Genomic DNA, 12381 nt, shown 5'->3' with positions numbered 1-12381 from the left:
GAGAGGTGAGGTGAATCGCCCAGCCAGTGACAGGAGACAGGCTGGCTGGAGAGGCCGGCCCAGAAACTCACACTTTTTCCACTACTCGGGGCCAAACCTTTCATTGATGGTGGTTGTAATTTCATCGGGCCTCCGGCCCTGAGGGACAGTGTTGTGGTGGCCTGGAACTGCACCCAGTGGGTCTGCGGGGTTGGTGGCTGTTCTGCACATTCTCTGGGTTCCCAGAGCACGTGTCTCCACCCCTGAGCCAGGCGTGGTGGCACAGGACTCTGCCACCTGCATGCTGGGGACTTGTGGCCCGAGGGAAGAGTCCTTGTCTCCAGGAGAGCTGACAACCTCTGGGCAATCCCCACCACCCCTCTCATCCTGGAATGTTCTGAAGTCTGGAACCAGGATGGTAAAGTCACCAGCCTCAGAGTCAGAGGGAACCTTGTCCAGTCTTCCTCCCTCATTCCCTGAATGAGGAAACTGAGGCCCAGAGTCTGTGTGCTTGGCGTGACCTGGGCCTTCACAGCAGGACTTTTGGGGTGTGTGAACCGTGCCCCCCATCTCCTTATTTCAGCATTGGGGGGGTCTGGGTTTTACCACAAAGTGGGGGAGGGCAGCAAGATTTGTTTTGTGTGCTCTAGCCTTCTTTCCAGCTCTTGTTCCCGGTCACCTAGTGCTTTCTGCTGCCCCAGGAGTCAAACTGCCCTGGGATAGTAGCCTTCTGCCCACCCTGGAGCTCCCCTTTCCCTAATAATGCTTCATTTTTCTGCCTTATCACCTTTTGCCTTAATGTATATTTACTTGATTTTGTGTTTCTTGTCCATCTCTCTCCACTAGAACATCAGCCCCACGAGTGTAGCATTATGGGTGAAATGGTGTCGCTCCACCTAAATCCATTTGTTGAACTCTTAACCCCTAGGACTCAGAATGTGACCGTATTTGGAGATAAGATCTTTCCAGAGGCAATCAAGTTAAAATGAGGTCATTGTGGTGGGCCCTGATCCACCAATATGACTGAGGTCCTTATTAAAGGGAAATTTGGAGGGGTGCCTGGGTGGCTCAGTCGGTTAAGCATCTGACTCTTGATTTTGGCTTAGGTCATGATCTCACAGTCGTGGGATCGAGCCGCACATGGGGCTCCATGGAGCCTGTTTAAGATTCTCTCTTCCTCTCTCTCTGCCTCCCTCTCCTATGCTCTCTCTCAAAATAAATAAATAAATAAATGTTAAAAAAAGGGGGGGGGAATTTGAAGACAGACACATCACAGGGAGACGGCCATGTGAAGACAGGTTCTAGGGCCGCAAGCCAAGGAAGCACCGGAAGCCGGGAGAGGAGCCTGGAACAGACCCTTTCCTTGTAGTCCTCAGAAGGGGCCAGCCCTGCCAGCACCTTGAACTTGGACTTCCAGCCTCCAGAACAGGAGACATGAAATGTTCTGGTCAGTGCCTGTGGATACAGGCAGAGGCTGCTGGGCTCACTATGTGGCCCCAGGCTGGAACGAGTTACCCTGGCTTGTGACATGCAGTGATGAGGGCCAAATTCTGGGTGACTGCACAGATGGAACGGGGGAACCCTCAGAGGCAGAGCCGACATGTGGTACAAACAGGGAGTCTGGTGTCTTCAATCCTTTCCAATCTCACCTGCCTGCTTTCTGTTCTTTTCCCGAATAGTATCTTTCCTCTGATCAAACCCATCTCTCTCCCACCCAGTGTGCAAAGCTCTCTGATCTCCCCTTAGGGGAGGAGGGAGGAGGGCTGTCTTCAGACTGATGATTGCCTGGGGACAGAGACCTAAGACAGGTGTCACTGGAGGTGCGCAAGAGTTACCTCAGAGAGGGAAGGGTCTGATGGGGGAGACAACCCCTGGTCAGATGGAGGACGTAAGGCCTGTGGCCTCAAAGACCCTCCAGTCTGATGGGAGCTACACAGCCTTGCCCCGGGAAAGATCTGCAAATATGCTTGGGAGCCCCCGGTCTGATGGGGGAGACAGAACACACATATGTATACACTAGTAAATATCCCGTAAGAAGCTGCTGCTGTGGGAAGACCTGGGAAGGCTTCCCGAAGGAGGTGGGTTCTAGCGGAGTCTGCAAAAGGTGGGGTGCTAATATGGCGGAGAGGAGGAACAATGGGCAGAGCAAGGAAGCCCAAGTAGTCCCCTTTCCAGTTCCCGGGAGCTGGCCCAGCGTCTGGACTCACGGGTGAGTACGTGACCGGCGCAGCCTTTCAGTGGGCTTCCTAGCTATCACGAATCTCCCATTTTTAGCAGGGAAAAAAGGCTGTTGACAGGGGACGGGACGGGAATAGCTTCTGAAGCCTCTCTCCATCCCTGCCCCTGCTGCCCCTCCTCTCTCCCGGAATGTTTCTGCGGGGCCCGGGTCTGGAAGGCAGGGCACGCCCACAGCGCCCTCTGCTGGAAGGCACCTGAACAGCTCTGCAGGATCCGCGCGCCGAGGCGTTTGTGCCAACAGCCCGGGGTCCCTGCTCTGCGGCAGCCCCAGATTCCGAAGCCAGGAGTGAAGGATAGGACCTCGGTTAGTGCCTGGAAGGGTCCATATCTGTGACCTGGAAGATCTTGGAGTTTAAGAGTAGTGGAGGGGTGGTCAGTTCTGCTTGGAGTGGCCGAGGGAGCGATGGTAGACAACTGCCCCCACCCACCCCAGATCACACCGGGAGGCTCAGGAGCTCTGAGTATCTAGGGACCCTCCTCCCCCCAGGCTAGGAGAGGGCCATCTCCCAACAGATTACCCATGTCTCATTATATCAAAGAGGATGTGTCCCTTTCTTTCTCCAACCGCGGGTGTGGGGTGGCTAGACTTTGGGTGGGTGGTCTGGATCCTTCCAGGAGGGATTTAGGACTGGGAGATTCTAGGTGATGCTGAGAATGAGGGTGGCTGGTGCTGGGGGTGCAGAACAAGAGAGCTTGGCAGAGCTAGGCTGGGACTCACCGTGATGTATTCTCCCCATTTCAGGTCAGGATTAAGACTAATCAAGCCTAATGGAGCTCAAGTTTCCCAGGGGGTCAGTAGTGCCTTGGGGAGGACTGGCAGCCACAGGACAGAGGGCCTAGGGGGCCGAGACACCTGAACCACTGGGCTTTCTTCATTGTCTCCGCCCACCGAGTTCCTGGAGAGAACCCAGGGGTCCTGAGTTTCTGCTTTCTTGAGTATGTTTTCATAGCATGAGGAGTTAGGAGACCCTTACTGCATCCCAGCAGGACACACACACACACACACACACACACACACACACACACACTGGCTTTTACAGAATGCACAACCGGAGAAGAAAGCAAAGAAGCAAGTTTCGTACAAAATGGAGTAGTGCCTGCTCACATATTAGTGAGATGCTAAAGGAACCTCAGGTCGAAGCTGCTGGGGGCTCAGAGAAAGGGCTTGTCTATGTCAGCGAAGGCCCATTACTCATCTGAAAGTCATCCAAGAGGGCCATGCTTGTGAGCAGTATTTGTGTTAGCTTTTGTAGTCTCAGCCCGTTGGCTTCTCAGATTGTTCCTATTAGGGGCTGTTAGCACCTCATGGCCATGTTTCCGGCCCCTTAGGAATTCCTGTTTTAATCAACCATCCTCCCTGGAGGCTGCAAAGGGATGACCGATGCAAGGATACGATGTAAGCTGCTAACGGATTTCCAGAGGACTCAGGTTGGCTTTGGGGGTCCGTTTGTATGGGCTCTCAGGCAAGATGGTGGCTGGCGATGATTTTCGAAGAAATATATTTGTGATCGCTAATTGCTTCTGGGGAAAATCCGAAACGTGGACGTCAGCTGTGCAGAACGACTGTAGCAGGTGCTGTCAGCACCTTGCATTGTATCCCCACGGCTGGTTTTCAGCGCCGAGGTACGGGGCCTAGACACGTGCCAATACCTGTATTTCTTTGACCGGAGGCTTTCTCTAGTTGCAGAAGTGAGCCCAGCTCGGCCACCCGTGGCAGGCCAGACGTGCCAAGGAAAGAATGCCTGGGAGTGACCCTCAACCAGTGACCGAGTGGAGCTGGAGCCTGTGCTCACTCCTTCCTTCTCTGTGAGCTTTGAGATGGGCATGTACTTTGGTTTCCAGAGCCCTGTGGGATGAAAGTCCACACTCATAGTAGTAACTTGCTCACAGCATTCCCTTTGTTGGTGTTTTGTGTTGCGATTTCACTTCCTCACTTGCCTAAGGGTGTGTTTCCCGGGATCATACGATTACCCTATTTGCACTGAATCCTTATCTCAGGCTCCTCTTCTGGCTGAACTACTGTGACCAACTTGTCCCGATTTCCCCGGGGTTGTCCCAGTTTTAAAAGTGAAGCCCCACGTCCTGAGACTGCCCCACACTTCAGTCCCAGGCAAACAGGGACACTTGATCAAGGGGGATCCCAAACCAAGACAGATGTGACCACACTAAGCAAGGCAGACAGAGCACTGAACCACGAGTTTGAAAGTCCAGTATCGGTTTCGAGAACAAAAGAACAGACACAAGTATAATTTTGCCATGTCGTCGGGTTCATTAGTTTTTATGAGCTAAATGCCTATAAGAGAACAGTAGCCACCATTTACAAATAAGCCATTCCTTTGAAGACAGACACGGTCATACAGCCCGAGAGCGTGGTTTGCTAATTATTGGTGGACATAAGACGGCTGACATCCAGGACTCCCACAGTGTTGACATGACCGGCTACCGGGAAAAAGGCAACGTGTATTCCGAGGACAAGAAGTATCACAGGCACCGTGGGGACATTACAGATGAGCAGGCAAGGGGATGGGGCAGCACGGTGTAGGCACTTAAGGCTCCGAGGGGGACAAGCACCGGCCATGCCACTTGAGCCAAAGCCACCTGGGCAAATAGTGAAACTACATGGCGTGTGTCACCACATTCGACCACATTGAGGCAAGGCGCTTTGCCTCGGGAAGCGGCTGTAAGCTCAAGGCAGCTGGCTCCGAGCCAAGGAGGTTTGCAGCATGAACAGGAGAAATCCCACTTTGGCGGGTAACCTGGGAGGCAGTGCTGTTGAGAGGCCAAAGTCAACAGGCTGGGGGCCGGGTGAACACGCAGGTCAGGGGGCTCCACCGGAGGGGGGCTGGGAGCCCGGCTGGGAGATGCAGCCAAGCTCCTGACCTTAGGACAGATCTCTGAAGATCAGATTATCCAGCTGCAAAATGCCACACACGCCCCTGCCCTGGTTATTTTTGTACTGGAGCTGTGGCGCGTGCTCCGGCTGAGGAATGCGCCTGTTTGGTTGGGGGGGGGGGGGTTGTTGATTTCCCTGGTCCCTGCTAGTTGGTGGCAAGAAAAAAAAGATCTCCCACGGGTCGTGAACACAACCTGTTCCTGGTAGCAATGCCCTTCTCTTTCCCTTCCCAAAGCCCTAGGATACAGGATGCGTTTGTGTCTGGGGGCCACTTGGGGATGCTCCAGGATGCAAGTAGGGGACAGCAGCATTTGGACCCTGCAACAGCAGGTGCTGTGTCACAGGCTCTAGTGGGGCAGGTGAACGGGGTGGCCGGTCACACAGATCAGGGGAGACCCATTTCCTCGTTTCCTTTCACCGGGAGTCCCTGCCAAGAAAGAGAGAAGGTTCCCCTCCTAGAGAGCAGGTGAAACCCCCACCCCCACCCCACCCCCACCCCCAGCAGGTAGCTTTGGAACTAGCTACTCCATTCATCCATCACAGCAGCACAGGCCAGTAGATGTCGTTTGTCCACAGGCAGGGGAAGGACTGGGCAACCGCAAATGCGTCGGCTGGAAACCAATGCTTCTTCTCAAATCCAGTGCAGGTCTGCCTAAGTGCGGGGCCCAGTTTTCCCCGGGATCCAGAGTTGATCTCCTCCACTGAGGGAGGACTCTGGGTGTGGCGGGAGGCTGGCTCCTCGGGACACATTTGTGGCGGGGACTCCCCTGCTCCACCTGGCCACGGAGGCTCACTGCAGGTGCTCCCGCGAGAGTGCCACGCCGCCTCCATTCTGGCTACACCATACACGCGCTGCTGCGGGCAGCTCTTTCGTGCCATCCGTGTCAGAAAGCTCAGGGGCTGGCCTTCGGTGCAAATGATGCCCAGACAGCACAGTCTGAGGCCACACCTGCACATGACAGAACCACAGGCCGGGGCTGTCGCAGCTCAGGCAGCTTAAGACACAGCGTCCCCCAGGGGTGGGGATATGGTTTGCGGAGGAGACATTCTTCAAATACTTCTCGCCAAGCTCCAGAAGCACAGGACTACCACCCGACATGTTCACGATGCCGCCCGGGTGTGCCTGGCATCCAGAAGGATCTCTTTGAATATCAGTGTCTGCAAACCCCTGGGGGAGATCTCCACCAGAATGTTCCCAGCTGAATAACCCAGGGGACAGCAACCTTCGGAATCACCTCATTGGAGCCTGACAATACATATTTACATATTCACGACTCCTAGTCGGTCTTGACCTAAAGAGATCTGTTTTCCTAGTGTTTCCCCAACATATTTGCCTGCCCTGACAGTTTCTCATGAATTGCTAATTCACATATCCACCAAGGGATAGTGTTGGAAATGCTGATGGAGCGTGACCTCCTCATTCTACAACAGACGAAACAGGGCCCAGAGAAAGCAAGCAACTTGCCGGAAGTCACACAGCACACTGGTGGAGTTTAGACCAGCACTGAAATCCCCCACTCTCCTCAGCGTTCTCCCCACTGAAGTGTCCAGCCTTCACTGGTCAGTGCCACTAGGCATTTGTCGTCTCCTGATTCCCCAGCCAGGCAGGGCATAAACGTTTCTTTCCGTGACCTAGAATGCGAGGGTTAGTTTAACAAAGGATCCAGGTTAATCCAAGTTAATCCCAAGTGCAGGGATGATGTTTCCCTCCTTGAGAATTTCTGGAACCGTCTTAGCTTCAGCACCTGTGCTAATTACCTAATGTTCTTAACTTTTCCTTAAAGCAAGTCCCTTCCGTTCTCTGCTTGGCAATCCTAGGGGCAGATTCTAGAGAAACATGCCATCTCAATACCTCTGAAGGTTTAAAAAAAAAAAAAATGTCTTATCCAGATGTCCCTCAGAGCCCTTGGGTTATTTGCAATCAATGAGAGTTTGTCCCTCTGCACCTTTGGGTGCTGGGCAGGAGAGCCAGGGGGTCAGAGGTCAGCAATTTGCTTATGCATCAAAATTGCCTGGAGCCCCAGCAGCCGCTAGAGGAGCAGGAACTGAGGACATTCCCTGGAGAAGGGGGTGGTTCACCCATCACCTTGCTGGGTGCTCGATTACCCCTTTCAGTTCCACACTGGGCCACCTCGAACCTGTTCATTGTCCACACTGAGCCTGGAGGCCCAGAATCAGGTGAATCGCGAGGCCAGACAGCCCAGTCCAACCTCACTGTGTAAGAGGAAGGAGGAAGCCCAGGAAGCCCACGCCACTGGCTCAAGATCACACAGATAATGAGAGCAAGTCCACGGTCGCTAAGAGGGAAACATCTCAGAGGCAGAAAATCTGGGAACGTCCGAGCACGGGGGAGCCTCCCAGCTCCAGGACACCCAGCAAGGGGAAGCCGTTGCCCAAACCGGTGCCAGGAGTTCGCACTCTCAGCCTGACTGTTGTTTCCATTCATGGTGAGCCAAGGGGGGGATGTCACACTCCTCTCTCCTGACCCTGAAGCTGGGCTGCTGGCTGCTGGCTGCAGAACCGCTACTTTTGGGTGGGGGTGTATGTAGGGAGATAATGCTGTCCTTACACCTGCTTGAGGCCTTGGGCACAATTCTGGAAAGTGTGCAAATGACTTCAGGGGTCGCCTGGTTTCTCCTCTGACTTCTGCCAGCATGTCTATTCTTTTGGGACTATTTTTGCCCACAGTGAAGCTTCGTTTCAACACGTCAGCTCATAGGGGGTCTCCCCTTATCTTCCCCGCCTCCTCTCCTTAGATAGGAAGTCACAGTAAATCTGCAAACTAAAAAAGACCGAGGGCTTCCTAGCCCAGGGAAAAGGCCCCCGACGGACTCTTTTGTAACGTGTTGGGAAGGATGGTTCTCCAGTCGGTTTGTAGGTGGGATTTTGGGATTTAGGGGTCCTGGACCGTCACTGTAGAGTGAGCAGAGGTGGTCTCCTCGTGCCTAGATGAGGCTCGCAGTTCTGGTTACTGGCAGCCTTTGGGTTCGCTCATCCACCCTTTCATTTGGCGGGGGGGGGGGGGGGGGGGGGGGGGGAGGGGCTTTGCCCACGTGACTCTCCTCCAGGAGAACTTGGGTTTAAACTGTATTTTCTCTCTCTCCACCCACGGCTCCCTGGATGTCCAGCAGAAAGGAACCTCCAGAGCTTCTAGAGATCTAGTCCACCTCCCTCACCTCACACGGTTATTTTACAGGTGGGGAAACTGAGGCCCAGACAGGGGGCAGGGGCTGGCCTAAAGTTGCACAGCTAGGTGGTAGCAAAGTTGGGATTGAACTCAGGCCTCCTGGCTGCCAGTCCAGGGCTCTTTCTAGCAGCCAATGTATTGGCTGTAGCTTCAAAATCTCCCCCCCACCCAGGCCCAAATGGTCCCCTCCCTCTCCTCCCACCCCCCCACCCCCCACTACACATAATTCGGGTTATAGCAAAGCATATCGAACTCCAGATTCTCGTCCCAATGCCGCAGGAGCACGAACAGCTGGCGGGCGGCCGCCTTGAGCGTGCCCCGTGTGCGGCCCTCGGGCACCTCCTGCTGTTCCAGCCACGAGTTGGCTTTGGCGGCCACCAGCTCCCACTCTACAAAGTAGGAGGCCGAGCTGTGCTCCAGCCACGCCAGCGCCACCACCGTAGCCCAAAGCTTCCCTGTGTGTTCGATCGCAGCCCTGGTCTCCCAGCCTGGCTTGCCCCCTGCCAGAGGCTCTGGGGAGAAGCCATCACAGGAGGGGTGCTGGGCCGAGGGGCCGGCGGTGCACAGCTGGGGACTTGGGGTCTTGGGCTCGGGCTGGCGGGTGAGGGGCACTCGGTGGCAGGTGAAGGGTGAGGTCCACTTGAGCTTCTCCATGGGGACGTGGATGGCCTCGCAGAAGGCTTGGTTGAGCAGGAAGGCTCCGGAGGCCAGCTGCAGAGACACCTGTGTGGGGGGGAGCCCCTCAGTGGGCCTCAAACTTTTCAGCCTGTGCAGCCCCAGGCCGGGCAAAAGCCTGGGTCCACACCGGCCGCCCGCTCATCCCCCCCAGCCTGCCCCTCCTGCCTGGGAGACCTGAGGGGTACCCAGGCCAATTAAGACTCTCAGGATTGCCTGGTTCCTGGTCTGTGTCCCCACAAGACACTTAGTGCCATGAACTTAGGGACTCTGTTCATCCAGTTCAAGGTTGTCTCCCAGGGTCTAGCACTGTGCCTGGCTCAACAAACAAATACGGTAAGCACAGTGCTGTGCTGCTCAGGATATTTGGAAATTCAAAGTGACACTATGCCTCGGGAGTGTAGGGACTGGGGCTGTGTGATGAAAAGCTCACACCGCGTCCGTCTCCCAGCACCCTCTGATCCCCAGATGTGCTGGCGCCAGGCCCCTTTGTTCCTCAACTCAGAGACGCCCCCGCCAGACCTGGGCACCTCACCCTGCCCGCAGCACGCCGGGCTGTTTGCAGAGCCACTTACTAAACACACCGCGTGTCCCTGGGGTGTTAATGTTACTCACTTGTGAGCTATTCCAAGGCTTATTTTTATGTCTTGAAAAATAAACACACATAGGTGGTGGAGTAGAATGCAAAATTCCTGTGAATTTTTAAAGCAAAGACAGCGGATTGCAAAGAATGTTCACGATGCTGGTGCTGGATTGGAGTGACACTCTGAGGCCCCAGGCCCTTTCCCTGTTGGCTACTTGGGTGGGAAGGTGTAGGTCTTCTTCCCTTTGTGAAGGGGGAGGGGTGGGCAGGAGGCTCACAGGAAGGCCCCTCGGGGAGTGTGGGGGGCTGAGGTCTGGGGTCTGGGGCCACTCACCAGTGGAATGTAGTCGGAGTTCTGGCTCCCTGGGGTTGGCTCCGGAGCCTTGGTCAGTGGCTTGCTCAGGAAGCCCTTGGCTGCTCGAGTCAGCAGCCTGGACTTGTGCAGATTCAGCCTGTGTGGGGGGAACCGGGGACAGGTGGCCGTAGCTGCCCCCATGGTGTCCCTGGGAATCTCCCCCCTCCCCCCGTGCTCACTCAGCAGCTTCTGAAAGTCAGGGCCAGAAAGAATGTGACAGATGGCTTCCTCCGACCTCCTCATTTGACAGCTGGGGAAACTGAGGTCCAGGGAGGGAGGTTTGCATTTCCCGAGACATTCAGTGAGTTAGCGGCAGCCTGGACGAGGAACGTCCCATATTCTTTCTCTGACCCTCTTCTGATCATGTATTCCTTTCAGCCCCGGGGGTCAGAGAGTCTTGGGGCAGCCCTCCCAGGGGATTTGCACCTGCATAGAGACCATGGACGTGTGGGGGCTTCTGCTGTGTGATGATGGGAAGATGGTGATATTTCTGGGTAGGGAGCCTCCTGGACCCCTTTCGGATTGTTCGTTTTTGTCTAAATGTCAGGCTGGGCCTGCTTTCTGCCTTTCACGCTAGGGGTGGCCCCAGGGAAGCTGATCCCACATACCTGGATCCAAAGAGACTCTCTGAGGCCTTCAAGGAAGACAGGGTATTGGTGGCCAGACTGCGCAGGGGACCTGGAGAGCCACAGAATGACAGTTGGGGCCTGACAGATGACCCTGTCCGATGGCTCACTCCCCAGCTGGGAAACAGCGATCCAGAACGGGGCAGGGTCCTGTCTAGGTCCCTAGGGATCCAAGCTGATCATTAGGCTGTTTTTATTTATTTATTTATTAAAAATTTTTTTTAATGTTTATCTTTATTTTTGAGACAGAGAGAGACAGAGCATGAGTGGGGGAGGGTCAGAGAGAGGGAGACAGAATCCGAAGCAGGCTCCAGGCTCTGAGCTGTCAGCACAGAGCCTGATGCGGGGCTTGAACTCACAGACCACGACATCGTGACCTGAGCTGAAGTCGGATGCTCAAACGACTAAGCCACCCAGGTGCCCCTCATTAGGCTGTTTTTGACCCAGGTGGTGTGGGGAAAGGTGAAACATGTGTGTCCACATATAAGAAATAGGCCTCCAAGTTTCCTTGGCTGGCGGCCGCTGGTATCTTCTGGAAGGTTACCCGCGGGGGCAGTGACAGTTTCTCATCAGCCCCCCTCACCCCCGAGTGGGGATACTGAGCTTCCTTCCCTGGCATATTGCTGGAGGATTCTAAGCAGAGTTAGGTGCTAGAATGCTCCCTCAGCTGGGAATTGGGAGGTCTGATTCCAGGCCTTGTGTTGTCACTAACTTGCTGTGTGACCTTGGGGAAGTCACTTCATCTCTCTGAATCTTAGTTTCCACATCTTTCAATTAAGGATACTCCTATTTATCTCACACAGGGGCATTTTGAGGAATAAATAAACCACCAAAGACTTTGTTGGGCTAACACTCTCCTGGCTCAAGGATCAATCACTCCACTATCTTAATGAAAGAGAGAGTCAGTTGACTGCCTACTCACCTTCCGAAGCAGCATGCTTCTCGCGGCCCGGGGATGTGGTCTCTCTGAAGGGCGCACTGGGGCTTTCCTCCACATCTACAACAGAGGAACCGGTGAGGCCTGAGCCCCCTGGGCCCTCCCTTTCCCCACCTCTCCTGCCCCCCGAGGAAAGCGAGGGCAAGAATTCACAGTCCCTGGGGGGTAAGTTGGACGAGCAAGGCCAGGGTTTCCATCCCTGTTTTATGGTCCTTCGTCTTCCAAAGATAACACCATCGCTCCACCGTAAGAGTCAGAGAAGACTGGGTTCAAATCCCAACTCACCCATTGACTAGCTGTGTGACCTTGGGAAAGTTACTTCCTTTATAAACTGAGGTCGCAAATTGAGGATAATAGTATCTACCTTGCAGTGTTGTCTTAGGGATTAAGGGAGACAATACACAGATGACGGTGCCGGGTGCCTGGCCCATGGTAAGTGCTCAATAAAGCCCTGAGCTCAGACCCAGCAGAGAAATGCAAGCAGGCCGGGGGCCTGAGGGTGGGGGGCGAGGTGGGCATTCGCTCACCAGGTCTGTGCCTCACTGAGGAGGGGCTCCTGCCAGCTCTCCAGGAGGCACGAGAACATGGCACTAACTTGTCAGAGGGCTCTGAGCCTCAGTTTCCCCATCTGTAAAATGGGGATAATAATTGAACACAGCTGGTTCAAAATGCATACTCACAGTGCTTATTCTTACGATTGTTTCAAGGGCTGGACAGCGATGGGCAATATACCATAAGGGAATTTCCAAAATATGGAAAAAGCTTCATGCATAAATGTTTATCAAAGCTTCTATGTCCCCTAGGAGGCCATTAGTGGCTCTGTGAGGGCCAGGAAGATCCGTTTATCGCTGGGGGTGCTGGAATAGCACAACAGTGCACCAGTGACTGAACGCCTGAGTGACGGAGGC

General features: G+C 54.6%; 1 protein-coding gene across 3 annotated transcripts in view; it reads right to left on the bottom strand.

Annotated features, from left to right (window-relative positions):
- Nucleotides 1–8513: 8513 nt before the first annotated feature.
- The window catches only part of VWA5B1 (von Willebrand factor A domain containing 5B1), a 60585-nt gene continuing 56717 nt past the window's right edge, over nucleotides 8514–12381 (bottom strand). For all 3 annotated transcript variants that reach the window (XM_045475915.1, XM_045475918.1, XM_045475916.1), the window contains exons 19-22: nucleotides 11459–11533; nucleotides 10519–10588; nucleotides 9890–10007; nucleotides 8514–9020 (exon numbers count right to left, since the gene is read on the bottom strand). In XM_045475915.1, coding sequence (XP_045331871.1) covers nucleotides 8514–9020; nucleotides 9890–10007; nucleotides 10519–10588; nucleotides 11459–11533 — 770 coding nt within the window. The remainder of the gene's footprint in view (nucleotides 9021–9889; nucleotides 10008–10518; nucleotides 10589–11458; nucleotides 11534–12381) is intronic.

The sequence above is a fragment of the Leopardus geoffroyi genome, chromosome C1 (assembly GCF_018350155.1).
Source record: "Leopardus geoffroyi isolate Oge1 chromosome C1, O.geoffroyi_Oge1_pat1.0, whole genome shotgun sequence".
NCBI classification, from domain to species: domain Eukaryota; kingdom Metazoa; phylum Chordata; class Mammalia; order Carnivora; family Felidae; genus Leopardus; species Leopardus geoffroyi.
Note: the sequence above shows the minus strand (reverse complement) of the source record. Positions and strands in the feature narration are given on the sequence as shown.